Source organism: Bufo bufo, chromosome 1 (assembly GCF_905171765.1).
Source record: "Bufo bufo chromosome 1, aBufBuf1.1, whole genome shotgun sequence".
Classification (NCBI taxonomy): domain Eukaryota; kingdom Metazoa; phylum Chordata; class Amphibia; order Anura; family Bufonidae; genus Bufo; species Bufo bufo.
In genome coordinates this window covers 759060647-759076829 of record NC_053389.1, presented here as the reverse complement: position 1 = coordinate 759076829, position 16183 = coordinate 759060647, and the positions used below count along the sequence as shown (strand labels likewise).

Here is a 16183-nt window from a genome sequence, read left to right as displayed (position 1 = left end):
TCTTACACATCAATAAGAGGCGTGTGGTCTCTCAGTATACACATGAATAATGACAATGCTTCATCTCCTGGAACATGGACAAGCTGATTCCAGTCCTGTCGTCTTCATGGTCTTCTCCATACTACATTATGACCATCTGTACCTCACATACCTGCATGGTATAGACTTAGAACACATCGCATCATGGATATATCATTATTTGTGCATTTTATTTATAAGTTTAAACATCAAATAAACAGTAATTAAGAAAGAACCCCAAGGTGGGTCTTCCAGACGTAAACAGTAGACTTGCATGGCATTGCTCCTTATATAGCCAGGAAGTCGGATTCAGAAGGCTATGTTTCTTCATTGGCGTCATGCATGTATGTAAGTACTAAATGCAAATGTGGCTAAGACTCTAAAGCTCTCTTCACATTTGTGTTGTGGTTCCCATCATAAATGGAAACCATGTCACAGTGCTAGATACACACAACAATGGATCCTTTTATAATGGGGTCCCTTGTTTTGCCACTTGTTACAGTGGGAAACATAGCATTGCATGCAGCACTATTCATCAAGTCAAAAATGATAGAATCTATGATGGAGACTCCTGATGCGGATGGAGATATTATTGAAGGGGTTTTCTGGGAGTACAATATTGATGACATATCCTCAGGATAGGTCATCAACATCTGAACGGTGGGGGTCCGATTTCCGCAGATCAGCTCCAGTGAGCGCTGCAGCCTTTTTACAGCTTCCCACTGTACATTGTATAGCAGCTGTGCTTGCTTTTGCAGCTGAGGCCCACTCTCTTGAATGGGACTAATCTGCACCTAGGCCATGTGTCCGATGGATGTGATGTCACTGGCCTAGGAAGAGCGCCACAGCCTTATTAAACAACTGATCAGTAGGAGTGCCGGACCATTCAGATATTGACGACCTACCCTAAGGATAAGTCATCAGTATTAAACCCCCAGAAAACTCCTTTAAGCAAAGTGGTGGAACTACTGAATAACTACTACATGATCAGCTGCGTTTTATTCAGTCTGGCATGATTTTGTGCAGTAGGGGGCAGTGTTATTGATAATGGCACAGCCACAATGTTCAGTAGAATGAGCTGACAAGTCCTAGCCACATGAGGACATGGCACAGAGAGGAACACATGTTGTGGAGAAGCATTATGGTCAGCTGTGGTTTCATGCGTGGTTATTAAGCAGTGGGTGCCTCTTCCAGAATCCCACAATCATCAATGACAATTTTCTTGCTGGTCTTCCCACTGTTGGAGCCATAACTTTCCATCTTCTTTATCACCTCCATCCCTTCAACTACAGTGCCAAACACCACATGTTTACCATTCAGCCTGTGGACAAGAAGAGAATGGTGGAATTTAGAAACATGAGGAACTAGGAATACACTTAGTAAATGGATTGTACAGGACAATTAAAACATGTTTGCCTCTTTCCAATTTTTGTGGAGTACTATCTCTCCTTACGAGGAGTGCCTTATTTAGCGTGATGAAGCATATAGTCCATACATGCTCCTCTGGAATTCTGGAAAGAAGGGATGTAAATGAGCTCTTAACAAGCTCTGCCTCTGATGCCACCAGATGGAAGGCAGCTATCCTATAAGTCAATGTTCAACCCTTTAAACAGGCCTTGAGACATGACTTGGATAATAAATAAGCCAGCAACTCATCTGCAGACAGCTGTTTCGGGGTGATTGCCCCTCTGTAGTGCAGAGTAGAGAGTACTGGCTTAACTGGTTGAGAGGCATAGGTCAGGATTTTTGGGGTACTATCTTTCCTTACAGAGAGCGCCTTAGTCGCTCAGCTGGTGCCACATCTGGTGGCATCAGAGGCACAGCTATCTAAGAGATCATTTGTATCCCTTTCTTCCCAGAATTCCAGAGGAGCATGTATGGCCTATAAGTTTCCTCACACCGACTACAGCACTCTCCGTAAGGAGAGATAGTACCCTCAAATCCTGACACAGGCCTCTCACCCAGTTAAGCCAGTACTCTCTGCTCAGCACTGATAAGGGACAATCACCCCGAAACAGCTGTCTGCAGATGAGGTGCTGGCTTATTTAATATATGAGTCATGTCTCAAGGCCTGTTTAAAGGGTCGAACACTGACTTATAGGATAGCTGCCTTACATCTGGTGGCATCAGAGGTGGAGCTTGTTAGGAGCTCATTTGCATACTTTCTGCCTCTTTCCAAAAATAGTGTCACATCTGTCCACAGGTTGTGTGCGGTATCACAGTTGAGCCCTGTTTATTAAATGGGACAGGATAGTGGACAGATGTGATACTGTTTCTAGAAGGAATGAGCACTTTTGTTCTGTTCCTGGACAACCCATTTAATGTACTGTATATGGGTTGCATTATTTGTACTAGTCTTTTCTTCTTACCAGTCAGCCTTGATAGTAGAGATGAAGAACTGAGAGCCATTGCTGTTGGGTCCAGAGTTTGCCATAGAGAGTGTACCTGGAGCGCTGTGCTTTAGGATGAAGTTCTCATCTTCAAACTTACCACCAAATATAGACTTACCACCTGTGCCATTATGATTGGTGAAGTCGCCACCCTGGGGGCAAAAGCATATAAGGATGATAATGTCAGAATAGGTAACCCTGGTGGTTATAGAGAGGAGGAAATATTACAGAATTCAGCTGCTTTTTTATTAAAGGGATTGTGTATTTTTCTACCTGTAGCCACGTTCCCAAGGTCAGCACCATGAGGACCACAAATACATGTTATGAAGATCATGGACCGAAATACAAAATCTATAAATGGTCCCCTATCTACATTGTGTCATTTATAATACTGGTGTCTTCTTAGGTGGCACCAGGTCAATCAAGGTGCCTTCTCTATGCTTCTAGGTTGATACAGCAATATTATGGGAAAGGAAATATGAACATAGAAACATAGAAACATAGAATGTGTCGGCAGATAAGAACCATTTGGCTCATCTAGTCTGCCCAATATACCGAATACTATGAATAGCCCTTGGCCCTATCTTATATGAAGGATGGCCTTATGCCTATCCCATGCATGCTTAAACTCCTTCACTCTATTTGCAGCTACCACTTCTGCAGGAAGGCTATTCCATGCATCCACTACTCTCTCAGTAAAGTAATACTTCCTGATATTACTTTTAAACCTTTGCCCCTCTAATTTAAAACTATGTCCTCTTGTAGCAGTTTTTCTTCTTTTAAATATTCTCTCCTCTTTTACCTTGTTGATTCCCTTTATGTATTTAAAAGTTTCTATCATATCCCCTCTGTCTCGTCTTTCTTCCAAGCTATACATGTTAAGGTCCTTTAACCTTTCCTGGTAAGTTTTATCCTGCAATCCATGTACTAGTTTAGTAGCTCTTCTCTGAACTCTCTCCAAAGTATCAATATCCTTCAGGAGATATGGTCTCCTGCTGCTCTGTGACATTGTCTGCCTACCTTTAAGTCTTCTGAAATAATGACCGCTAAATCCCTTTCCTCAGATACTGAGGTAAAGGACTGTATCACTGATTTTATATTCTGCTCTTGGGTTTTTACACCCCAGGTGCATTATCTTGCACTTATCAACATAAAATTTTAGTTGCCAGATTTTTGACCATTCCTCTAGTTTTCCTAAATCCTTTTCCATTTGGTGTATCCCTCCAGGAACATCAACCCTGTTACAAATCTTTGTGTCATCAGCAAAATGACACACCTTACCATTGAGGCCTTCTGCAATTTCGCTGATAAAGATATTAAACAATATGGGTCCCAGAACAGATCCCTGAGGTACCCCACTGGTAACAAGACCTTGGTCTGAATATACCTGAATATAATATAGTTGCCCGATTCCTCCTTACTACCTTTCTTGTGAATGGGCACAACATTTGCTCATTTCCAATCTTCTTGGATGACTCCTGTTACCAGTGATTGGTGAAATAAATCTGTTAATGGTTTTGCTAGTTCACCGCTGAGCTCTTTTAATAGCTTTGGGTGTATCCCATCAGGTCCCTGTGACTTATTTGTATTAATTTTAGACAGCTGACTTAGAACCTCTTGGAACTTGGAACTGTTCACTGAGGACATTCGTTCCCTTGAGAGAAAGATGCAAACTATTTTTCTTGTACAGTTCTTTTCCATTCCAACGAGAGCTAACATGAGACACAAAGCCAAACCCTTGGTTCAGACACCATTCACCAAGCCATACATTGAATTCCTTAATGCGCATCTTCCTGTCATGCTGAAGGTTATGCACAGGCAAAACGGCAGAGAATGAAGCAGTTGATGCAACCTCCCGTATATCATTTCCAAGTGTGTGAAAAGCTTCCTTCACCTTTGAAACCTCATTGCAAGCCAGATCATTTGTCTCAAGATGGACAATAACATCCACCTCCCTTTTCCTGCTTTGCTTGCCTAACAATATTAAGGATACGTCGTCTATCCCTGCTAGTGGTAGCACCAGGGAGACATCTCACAACACCATTTTCTTCAAACTTCACACCTCTTATGATGGAATCGCCCACCAACAGCTGCTTACTATCAGTCCTCACCTTCTCCTTTTTGTCTTTGGCTGCAGTCTTGCATTCTTTCGGCATGGGAGATGATTGTTTCTCACCCACTGTGCTTGAGCCATCCTCCATGATGCTCTTGCACTCTGAAAGTGCTGCAAATGAATTATGGAGAGCCACAGACTGTGGGACATGTCTTCTATCAACAACTCTCAGTCTACCCAGAACCTGCAGTAACCCATCTTCCATTTCTAGGGGGCCTCTGTGGCAGTGGCATTGCAATGTTCTCAGTCTGAGTTTGCTTAACGGTTAATTTACATATCTCAGATTTCAAAAAATGCAATTGATATACGAATATCAGACAATAGGCCTCGGTTATAATCATGTGGTTATTGTCAATTATAGAGATGTCGATGAGAAGCAAGAACTCCGAAACAGGTGTCTACAGATGGGTGTCTCCATTTTGGCTAATATCCCTAGTCATTTTTCAGACCTCTTTAACCCCAATCTGACCTACGTCACTCTATGTAGTAATAGCTTTGGAAAGAAATGTTTTTGCATGACGCATCATACTTAATATTTGTGATAAAATTTGAGTCGGTATATTTTACCTTGATTTAAAAAAAATTACAAAAATTGACAGATAATTTGGAAAAATTCACTATTTTCTAAATTTTAATTTATCTGCTTTTAGGACGGATAGTGATGCCTCATTCACCATTTGTCGGCTTTATCTTGGCATCATTTATGTAAATGTCATTAAAAAATTTTAGGACGTTCAAAGGCTTTAGAATTTTAGAAGCAACTTCTCAAATTTTCAAGAAAATTTCCCAAACCAACTTTTTTAAGGACCAATTCAGTTCACTTACATAATAGACCCCCATTTTAGAAACGACACCCCTCAAATTATTCAAAACTGATTTTAGAAACTTTGTTAAGCCTTTATGTGTTCCACACGAATTAAAACAAAATGGAGGTGAAATTACATTTTTTTTTGCATATTTCCCATTTTAATCCATTTTACCTATAACACAGCAAAGGTTAAAGGCTTTATCAGGTTCTCATCAAATGCAAACTGCAGAATCAGGGTAATAAATATTGAGGTTTGTTTTACTGTTAAAGGGGTAATCCAAGACTATGACAGACCTCACCGAGTGGCTGACCTGCAGTGATGATTATACTTACCTGGTCCCCTGTGGTTCATCCACTGCCACCCCCCTCCCCCTTTAACATCAACACAAACCTCAATATTTATAACCCTGATTCTGCAGTTTACAGAAAGGTACGAAACGTCATATGGTTTTTCGACAGCAGATTTTGCTGAAATGGTTTAGGGCGCCATGTTGCATTCGAAGAGACCCTGAGGTACCCCTACAGTGGAAACCCTGAAAAAGTGACTTCGATTTGGAAACCCCCCCAAGAGAATTTCTCAAGGGATCTAGTGAGCACTTTGACCTCACAGGTGTTTTCTAGAAATGAATGTGCATTGATATACAGATATGCATTTTTTGTGCCATTGTGTCGTGCCAAATTTATGCCACTGTGAAAAGTCGCCTCTCTAATTATTATACTGAGTTTCCTGATTGTAGAAATATGCTACATGTGGATATACGACAGGGCTGAGGAGTAAAAGAGCGCCATGTGCTTTTGGGCCCTAATTTGGTGATTTACAGAGTATTGGCTGACAACTGCAGAAGCGCTGATGTGAAATAAAGAAGATCCCCCCTAAAAGTGACCCCATTTTGGAAGCCACCCCACAAGTGTTTTCCAGATAAGAATGTGTAGTGGATGGTGAAAAGTGAATATGTAAGCTGGGCAGTATATATCATAAAGTAATCAGGTGGTAAATTTACAGGGCACATAAAAGATAAAATTAAGGCTGCATGGATGAGTGGTGCGCTTTGAATCAATCCTTCATGCACAGGGCACGTTTTGCAGTGATAAATGGTGTCCTTTCGTATCCCCCTTTTGGAACACACTCTACATCTTTTTTTGGGTGCTTCCCTTTCTTGCTGTTTGGGGAACTTCACCAGGAAAATGTTCCCCTCGTACAACATGGGCACTTCTAAAAGTACCAGGGATCTCCCCTTCCTGATTTTGAAAGCATAGGGCCTTGATCATCACCTTTTGAAAATGAAGGAACGTACCTGTCTGACATGAGAAATCCAGCACTGCGTCTGATGGTATGATGAAGGACGACATGCGTTCATCTGAAACGTGAATTGGCACTTCATGGATCTTTTTTAGAAGTGGCCAATAAAGAATTGTTTTATCGAGACGCAGTGCTGGATTGCTCTTATCGGTATTGGACCGTTTCTGGAGCGGCTTCTCCGTGCACCGTCACATTTTCCCGGGATTTGGACCTTGCAAAGTGGTTTAGTGGTGAGCTGTATGACCTTCCCTCATCTTTGTTCATTTACCTGTCTGACCTGCAGATTGAAATAACATGTAAGCATGATACAGTGCTGTCTGTACAGAGTGCACGGCCAGCTTTTTGAACCACACCTTCGGTTTCCTGCAAACCCTCAATGTGCCTATTGTAATCCAGGATGCAGTCTGGTTTAGGGGTAGTTGTAGAGGTACCTCGTACAGAAGCAGGGGAGATGATGTTCCAGTACAAAGACATCCCTCTTGTATTTGACCAACATGTTCTCATGTAGGAGAGCCCGGCTGTCTCTCTTTCTGAGTGGTTGCCCTAGCAGGAACTAGGGAGCCATCTTTTATTTTTGTGTAGCGTGTCACAAGCTACAGTACCTCTTGAACTTAGGGACCTAAATAGTTGAATGCTGGTGTAATAGTTATCCACATAGAGGTGGTAACCCTGGTCCAGCAGTGGGGGCACTGTGTCCTACACTATTTTACTAATAGCTCCTTGGATGGGGAGACATTCTGGGAGTTCAATTCAGGTGTCCTTCCTTTCGTAAACCTGGAACTTGTGTTGTACCAAGAGGTACTCTCCCATAGTAAATACATTTTAATTCCATACCTTGCCCTCTTGCTGGGCAGATGTTTTTTTGAGTTTGTACATCTCAGCAAACTTCCGTCAGGCAAAACTCCATCAGTCCTCCTTCCTCAGACCAAACTCCCTCCTCCGTCAGCCCAAACTCCCTCCTACCTCAGACGTCAGCCAAAAATCCCTCCCCCTAACTCAAAACTCCCTCTTCCCTCAGACGTCAGTCAAAAAATACCTCCTCCATCAGCCCTCAGCCCAAACTCCATCAGCCGTCAGGTGTCAGCTCTCAGCCGTCAGGGGTCAGACATCAGTTGTTATCCCTCAGCCTAAACTCCATCAGCCGTCAGGGGTCAGAAATCAGGTGTCAGCCCTCAGCCAAAACTCCATCAGCCGTCCGCCGTCAGGCATCAGACATCTGGTGTCAGCCGTCAGGCATTAACCGTCAGGTGTCAGGCGTCAGCCATGAGCCAAAACTCTTTCAGCAGTCAGTCGTCAGGGGTCAGGTGTTAGACATTGGGTGTCAGACATTGGTTATCTGGGGAGGGGGCGGCACAAAGCATTTCTTCATGCAACTAAGCCTGGAGGGGAGGAGCCATTATTAAGTCCCCAGGATTTCAGACGGATCTTTATGCCTGGGCAAAGCACTTAGATGCACGGATCCACTACACAGCGGTCACAGCAGTAGCAGCCTTAGTGTCTCTCCTTGTATTACAGGTATTTACTTTACTCATGGCTCAGGTAAATTTTGTGTATGGTGGGACTCAGGGTGGGGGTCTCGGTCTCTTAATGGCCCAGGGACATGGACGCCATATCATAAATTTCTGTCCCATAAAGTAAATACCTGTAATACAAGGAGAGACACTAAGGCTGCTACTGCTGTGACCTCTGTGTAGTGGATCCGTGCATCTAAGTGCTTTGCCCAGGGATAAAGATCCGTCTGAAATCCTGGGGACTTAATGATAGGTTTCTCCCCTCCAGGCTTGGTTGCATGAAGAAAAGGTTTGTCAGTAGTACACGTGACATTATGCTTTGTGCCGCCCCCTCCCCAGACAACCAATGTCTGACACCCGATGTCTAACACCTGACACCTGACCCCTGACCCCTGACTGCTGATGGAGTTTTGGCTGATGGCTGACGGCTGATGCCTGACAGCTGACGGATGACACCCGATGTCTGATGCCGGACGGCTGATGGAGTTTTGGCTGAGGGCTGATGAAGGAGGTATTTTTTGACTGAGGTCTGAGGGACGAGGGAGTTTTGGCTGACATCTGAGGGAGGAGGGAGTTGTGGATGATGTCTGAGGATGTCCTAATATGTATACCGTACATATGCAGCATATGCTAATGTGATGATGTGGGATGTTGGGCAATAAATTGTTGGACATATAAATTAGTTTGGGCCACCATTAACTCTACAATGTCTTCAGAGACAAAGATTTTGAAAAAAATCTATTTCTGTGAAGCCTGTACGCTGAATGTCTGTAAGGGGGTAAAGGGGCTTTACAGGTGTACAATATTGACTATCTATCCTCACAATAGGCAATCAACATCAGATTGAGGGGGGGGGGATCCGAATACAGGAACCCCCATAGATCATCTGTTTGAAGGGGATGCAGCACTTGGACAAGCTCTTCGCAGCATACCAAGCACAGCCATTGGATAGTGGCTGTGCTTGGTGTTGCAGCCCAGGCCCATCCACTTTAATAGGACTAAGTTAGACATACTGTAGGCCATGTGACTGATGAATGTGATATCACTGGCCTAGGAAGAGCCTACAATGCTCATTGGTGGGTTGCTGGGATCAAATAAATCCCAGCAGGCGTATTGATTTTCTTCAATGCTTTATTCCATTTACAGGACGCGTTTCAGCCCGTCCAGCCTTCCTCAACTGCATGTTAACAACTGATAATATCAGATATTTATAGGCTTAGTCACATGACCCTGCCAATCAATTCCAACAGGAAGTGACATCACATCAAAATTAGTATCAAAACTACATTTAAATAACACCCTTGCGAATACTACGATGAAAAGATACCCTTGTGAACATTATAACGAGAGTCTCCTCCCATCATCATTGCGTCGTAGTAGTCTGCAAGGAAACATATAAAATTCATATTAAAAACACATCACTTCATAATCCCTATTAAGACCCTTGGGATGTAAAGTGTCAAGGGTGTGAATCCAGAACGCCTCCCTTTTGAGTAACAACTTCTTCAGATCCCCCCTCTCCGTGGTAAATGTACGCGCTCAATAACTTGATATTTCAATTGTGATATGGAGTGATTGTGATTATGGAAATGTAACGGTATAGGGAATAAAAGATTCTTGTTCCTGATTGTCGACAGGAAAATCCTATAGAATCAAGGGCTATTATACCTGTGAAACAACCAATGTTATATAATTAAGTGCCCTTGTGGCATGCTGTATAAAGGGGAGACAATGCAGAAATCTTTTATTCCCTATACCGTTACATTTCCATAATCACAATCATTCCATATCACAATTGAAATATCAAGTTATTGAGCGCGTACATTTACCACGGAGAGGGGGGGATTTGAAGAAGTTGTTACTCAAAAGGGAGGCGTTCTGGATTCACACCCTCATCGTAGTATTCGCAAGGGTGTTATTTAAATGTAGTTTTTGATACTAATTTTGATGTGATGTCACTTCCTGTTTGAATTGATTGGCAGGGTCATGTGACTAAGCCTATAAATATCTGATATTATCAGTTGTTAACATGCAGTTGAGGAAGGCTGGACGGGCCGAAACGCATCCTGTAAATGGAATAAAGCATTGAAGAAAATCGATACGCCTGCTGGGATTTATTTGATTTTGCAGTGGGAGCAATCCCTTCCCGCGCAGGAGAATTTTGGGTGGTGAGCTGTCTTTTCTTTTGATTGAACTGGTTGCTGGGATCGGCTGACTGAAGGGTTGCTTGGAGTGGAACCCAATGATCCGATATTGTTGACCTATTTTATTCCCAGAGAGCCACTTTAATGGGTTGGTCATTGATAGGTAACTACCTATAGATGGCAGTAAAGAGACAGATTTCTTCTTTCTGCAGGAGAGCTATTTTGCATAAATTTTCCCAGGAAGCATTGCCTATAAGATCTCTACGTCAGCTCGATCTCCATAAGGAGAAACAGTTGGGAAGAGTTATTATAGTAGAAGTATTTAGAACCTGTAGAGGAAGCCAGAGGAAAGGGTTCAAAGACTGTGCCATACCTGTCATAATGCAAAGCCAAGTAATTTCACCAGAAATTACTAATTCCTATTTGTTTACCAAGACACGACTACCTGTAGCATCATCTATGATGAAGGTGAAGAATTACAAACTAGCAGAAGAAAGAGAACCCCCATTTGGATTTGGTTGTGCCCTGTGATACCCTCCTCTGTGAATGTCTCTGCTTAAGAGATAATTCAGGTATTTACGATGTATACGGAGAATAAAGCCACAGTTACCTGGCACATAAAGTTAGGGATAATACGGTGGAAAGTGCAGCCCTTGTAGCCGTAGCCAACTTCACCTGTACAGAGTTTAAGGAAATTGTCTGCAAGCAGAAAAGAAAGCAAGGAGTCAATGCAAAGGTTAAAAAAAAAAAACATACGTCATGAGAATAAACTATGGGCATCTTGGTGGCAGAGTGGGCAGCGCTGTTTCCTTGCAGCGATGGGGTCTTAGGTTTTAACTCTGACCATGGATCCTGCATGTTTGCTCCAATACTAACCTTCAATACTGACCACTTTTGGTCCTCAAAATGCACATGGCTCAGATCTTTGCCTGGCCATTAAAGTGGGCTAGAATTTGTATACCATGCACTAGAATCAGACCATGCAATTCACAAGGCAATGCTTTCATATTCTGTGACCTGTAGGTGCCACTTACCTGCAGTCTTAGGCACCACATCAAATCGGAGCTAAGGAAAGATCAGAACATGGATTAGTCCAACACGTTACATACAACATATACAGATTTATCACATGAGTAACACAGAAGCCATTCCTTCTCTCTTACACTAAGTAGTACTAAAGGTAGTGTGAGACAGTAACAGATCTCACACAGGTTAGAGGCAAGGAAGGGGTGGATAGTGCGGCCCACACCCCTATTCCACCACATGTGAGACTAGCTGGAGGTACTCAGGCTGGCATAAAGCACCTCCCAGGGTGTCAGTAAGGGGGAAGTGTGTTACCTGCGGACAGGCTCTGCGAGTGTGGTCTGAGCTGGGCAAGGCTGAGGGACCACGAGGCTGGGTGGTAGCCTGGAGTTGGGGGACAAAGCGATGCTTGGGAGGGTCGCAGGGCCATAGTCAGGCGGACTACTGAGCCCCAATCCCCCACAAGAGACACTGGACTGGAGACATTGGGTGTACTGTGCTCTGAACAGCCAGGAGGCTCTGGGACATTGGCTGGGAAAGCCGCATAGGATCACAGGGTGTGAACTGTACCTAATAGGTGAGTCAGGAATACTGTGTTTAGTTAGAGCCTGGACGGGAGGAGTGTTTATTGTTTTGTTTGTTTTGCCTTTGCTGGTGTGCCACAATAAATGCACTGTTTGGACCTTAAACCTGGTGTCCTTAAGCCGTATCTGTGAGGATGATTCCCTGAAAGAAAGCTACCCCTCACAGTAGGTAGAACAGAGGGTACAGATGTCTCAACATGCAACCCCCAATCTTCTGTTATTTTGTTGTCCAGTATTGACACTCCTCTCCCCAGTCTCATCATATGCATGCTTATTAATTAACCCATAATACAGGATTTGGTCGTGGTCACCATCTTCCTGTCCATGTTAACCGGTGTGAGAAGTGTACATGCAGGTACCAAACAGGGGAAGAGCTGGGAGGAGGGGAGTGGTAGTTGTGGCACTGATAAGAGTGATGGTAGTTCATGGTGGTTGTCCTCACTCCAGTGCTCCCAGGGCCGTGCAGTGGTTTGAGGGAGCACCCTTTTTCCCCTCTGGGCACACCCTGGGCTTTTGGAGTCCCTGCCTGGTGGTAGTTGGGGATGCCCTTAATGGTGAACAGTTGGCACGGTGCAAGGCAGGAGGGCAGGTGAAAGGCTGAAGGATGATGAAGTCAATGACCAGGCCTATTTGGTTACAATATACAAAAGGTCTCTCTTTACTAAAAGGATGATAGGAGTTGCAGAACATATAGCAACAGCAGGCACAGTACTGAGGTATATCACAGGGTTGGCTTCTCCCAATAGCTGTGTATAGGCAGCAACAATGATGGTAATAGCCCCCCCCCCCCCCCCCCCCCTGAGTCTCTCTCTAAGTACACTTTGCAATGCTTCCATATAACCACAGGTGTGGGGTGCAGATCTAAGAATCCATTGGCCAGTCCGTCTCAAAGTGTGGTGGGTGCCAGAGCAATATACCCTTTCCACAAGCAGTCTTGAAACGTGGTTCTCCACCTTCTGTGAATATCTGTTCTCTTTCCCTCAGGGGTAGTCTCTTAGTTAAAGGCTATGTACACTGTTGAGGGCATTTTTTTTATTAGTGCATTGTACTCATTATGAGCTAAAAATATATATTTTTTTTTTAAAGTCCTTTTCTCTGTACAGAGATGCTCTACTAGCAGCCGCTGGATTTTCTCTCTGCTCCCATCAGGCAGGGAGCAGACAGGCTCCTAATCTCTGCTCTCAGACCCTATAAACACTCATCAAAGCTCAATCCTTATCTTACTGATAAGAATGTGGCTTAAATAAGTGTTTATGACCGCTTAGTAAAAATAGAGATAAGGGTTATTAGATGACAGCAAAAAGTGAAAGTAGGATGCACACAGCTAGAAAAACAGTTAACCCTTTGTGACAGAACGGCTCAATATTTCTTTAACCACTTCCCATCTGGGCCATTTGCCCCCTTCCTGACCAGGCCTAATTTAGCAAATCTGACATATCTCATTGTGGTAATAACTTTGGAACGTCTTTACTTATCCAGGTCATTCGGAGATAGTTTTTTCATGACACATTGTACTTCATGATAGTCATAAATTTGAGTCAATATATTTCACCTTTATTTATGAAAAAATCCAAAATTTACCAAAAATTTGGAAAAATTCTCAATTTTTTAAATTTCAATTTCTCTGCTTTTAAAACAGAAAGTGATACCTCATAAAATATGTTTTAATATGTCCATGTTCTGAGAGCTATAGTTTTTTGTTTTTTTTTTAGATTTTCTTATGTAGGGGCTCATTTTTTGCGGGATGAGGTGACGGTTTTATTGGTACCATTTTGTGGGACATACGCCTTTTTGGTCACTTGGTGTTGCACTTTTTGTGATGTACGGTGACAAAAATTGCTTGTTTTGACACCGTTTTATTTATTTTGTACGGTGTTCACCCGAGGGGTTAGTTCATGTGATATTTTTATAGAGCTGGTTGTTACGGACGCGGCAATACCTAATATGTATACTTTTTTAAATTTGTTTCACTTTAACACAATAATAGCATTTTTGAAAACAAAAAAATTATGTTTTAATGTGTCCATGTTCTGAGAGCTATAGTTTTTTTATTGTTTGAGAGATTTTCTTATGTAGGGGCTCATTTTTTGCGGGATGACGTGACGGTTTTATTGGTACCATTTTGTGGGACATACGCCTTTTTGATCACTTGGTGTTGCACTTTTTGTGATGTAAGGTGACAAAAATGGCTTTTTTTGACAGTTATTATTTTTTTATCGGACGGGGTCGATTATGTGATATATGTATAGAGCCGACCGTCACGGACGCGGCAATACCAAATATGTCTATTTTATTAAATTTTTTCTATTTTTAACATTTTTTTTATTCCTTACTTGGGGAATTTTTTTTTTACATGTGAAACCTTTTTTTTTTTTAACACTTTATTTTTTTAGTTTTTATTTTACACTTTTCGTCCCCCATAAGGTCATACAAGACCTCTGGGGGACATTTACTTCACTTTTTTTTTTTTTCACTGTTGATTTCTCCTGTAACTGGGGCTGACATAGTAGCCCCAGTTACAGGAGAAATGCACCCCCCAAAGAGGCTGTACAGCGCTGATCGAGATCTCTGAAAGAGCTCACACAGCTCCTGCACTCTCCGGTCCCGGCGATCACATGACCGCTGGGCCGGAACAGTAAGCGCATAGCGCTTCCTGCTCTGCATACACACCACTCGGTGAGCGCTGTGTATACAGCGATCTAGAAGGCAGGGACACCTGGGCACTGTCCCTGCCTTCTCTAAGGGTTGCCCTGCTGTCACTGACAGCGGGCAATCCGATCAGCAGCTGCACGATTAGCGTGCAGCTGCAGTCTCTGAATGGACGTTCTGGAACGTCCATTCAGAAATAGAGAACCACCTCCCACACGTTTATAGTCAACGTGCGGACGGGAAGTGGTTAATGAAGACCAATTCCAAATTTTTTTTTTAACCCAAAATGAGTAAAATGCAATCTTAATTTTTTTTTTTTTTTACCCCTAAAGGTGTACTAGCCTTTAAGTTGCTCTCTGGCAGCTTCCTGGATGAGGCTTCTTCTTGGGTCTAGTTGGCAGGAGCTCACACATGTAGGTCTTGCCTCTAGCTCTCTCTCTCTCTCTCTCTCTCTCTCTCTCCAGCAGAATGCTTGGATGTATAGGGAGAGGTATAAGCAGTAGAAAGAGTGAAGTGCTTATGCCGCTGTACAGAACACTAGTGAGACCTCACTTGGAGTATTGTGCGCAGTACTGGAGGCCATATCTCCAGAAGGATATAGATACTCTAGAGAGAGTTCAGAGAAGAGCTACTAAACTAGTACATGGATTGCAGGATAAAACTTACCAGGAAAGGTTAAAGGACCTTAACATGTATAGCTTGGAAGAAAGAAGAGACAGAGGGGATATGATAGAAACTTTTAAATACATAAAGGGAATCAACTCGGTAAAGGAGGAGAGCATATTTAAAAGAAGAAAAACTGCTATAAAAGGACATAGTTTTAAATTAGAGGGGCAAAGGTTTAAAAGTAATATAAGGAAGTATTACTTTACTGAGAGAGTAGTGGATGCATGGAATAGCCTTCCTGCAGAAGTGGTAGCTGCAAATACAGTGAAGGGGTTTAAGCATGCATGGGATAGGCATAAGGCCATCCTTCATATAAGATAGGGCCAGGGGCTATCCATAGTATTTAGTATATTGGGCAGACTGGATCGGCCAAATGGTTCTTATCTGCCGACACATTCTATGTTTCTATGTTTCTCTAAGCCAGGGGGGCAAGTCCTGTCTGACTCTCGACAACCTTACTAGGACTGCCAGTGTTAAAGGGCTTTTGTCACCCCACTAAACTCTTTTTTTTTTTTTTTTGGGTACTTATAATCCCTATACTGTGATTTATCCATACATAATGTAATTAATCATTTTGGTTCAGTAGATACTGCAAAAAACGTACTTTTATAATATGCAAATTACCTGTCTACCAGCAAGTAGGGCGGCTACTTGCTGGTAGCAGCCGCATCCTCCTCTCATAAAGACGCCCCCTCCGCATGTTGATTGACAGGGCCAGCGGACGCGATCGTTCTCTGCTGGCCCTGTCTTGAGTCGGTGCAGGCGCACTGAGGGGAGGACGCTCGCTCGGGCCGCTCCTTTCTCAGTGCGCCTGCGCCGGGTGTAGATGTGATGTCACCGGCGCAGGCGCATTGAGGATGGAGCGGCCGATCGAGCATCCTCCCCTCAGTGCGCCTGCGCCGACTCAAGACAGGTACGCCAGATTTTGAATGCAGACAGGGCCAGCAGAGAAAGATCTCGTTCGCTGGCCCTGTCAA

General features: G+C 43.2%; 1 protein-coding gene across 1 annotated transcript in view; it reads right to left on the bottom strand.

Annotated features, from left to right (window-relative positions):
• Nucleotides 1-203: 203 nt before the first annotated feature.
• The window catches only part of LOC120986188 (peptidyl-prolyl cis-trans isomerase-like), a 30799-nt gene continuing 14819 nt past the window's right edge, over nucleotides 204-16183 (bottom strand). Inside the window, exons 2-5 of the mRNA XM_040414585.1 lie at nucleotides 11319-11349; nucleotides 10895-10983; nucleotides 2388-2560; nucleotides 204-1339 (exon numbers count right to left, since the gene is read on the bottom strand). Of these exons, the coding sequence (XP_040270519.1) occupies nucleotides 1189-1339; nucleotides 2388-2560; nucleotides 10895-10983; nucleotides 11319-11349 (444 nt within the window). The 3' untranslated portion in view covers nucleotides 204-1188. The remainder of the gene's footprint in view (nucleotides 1340-2387; nucleotides 2561-10894; nucleotides 10984-11318; nucleotides 11350-16183) is intronic.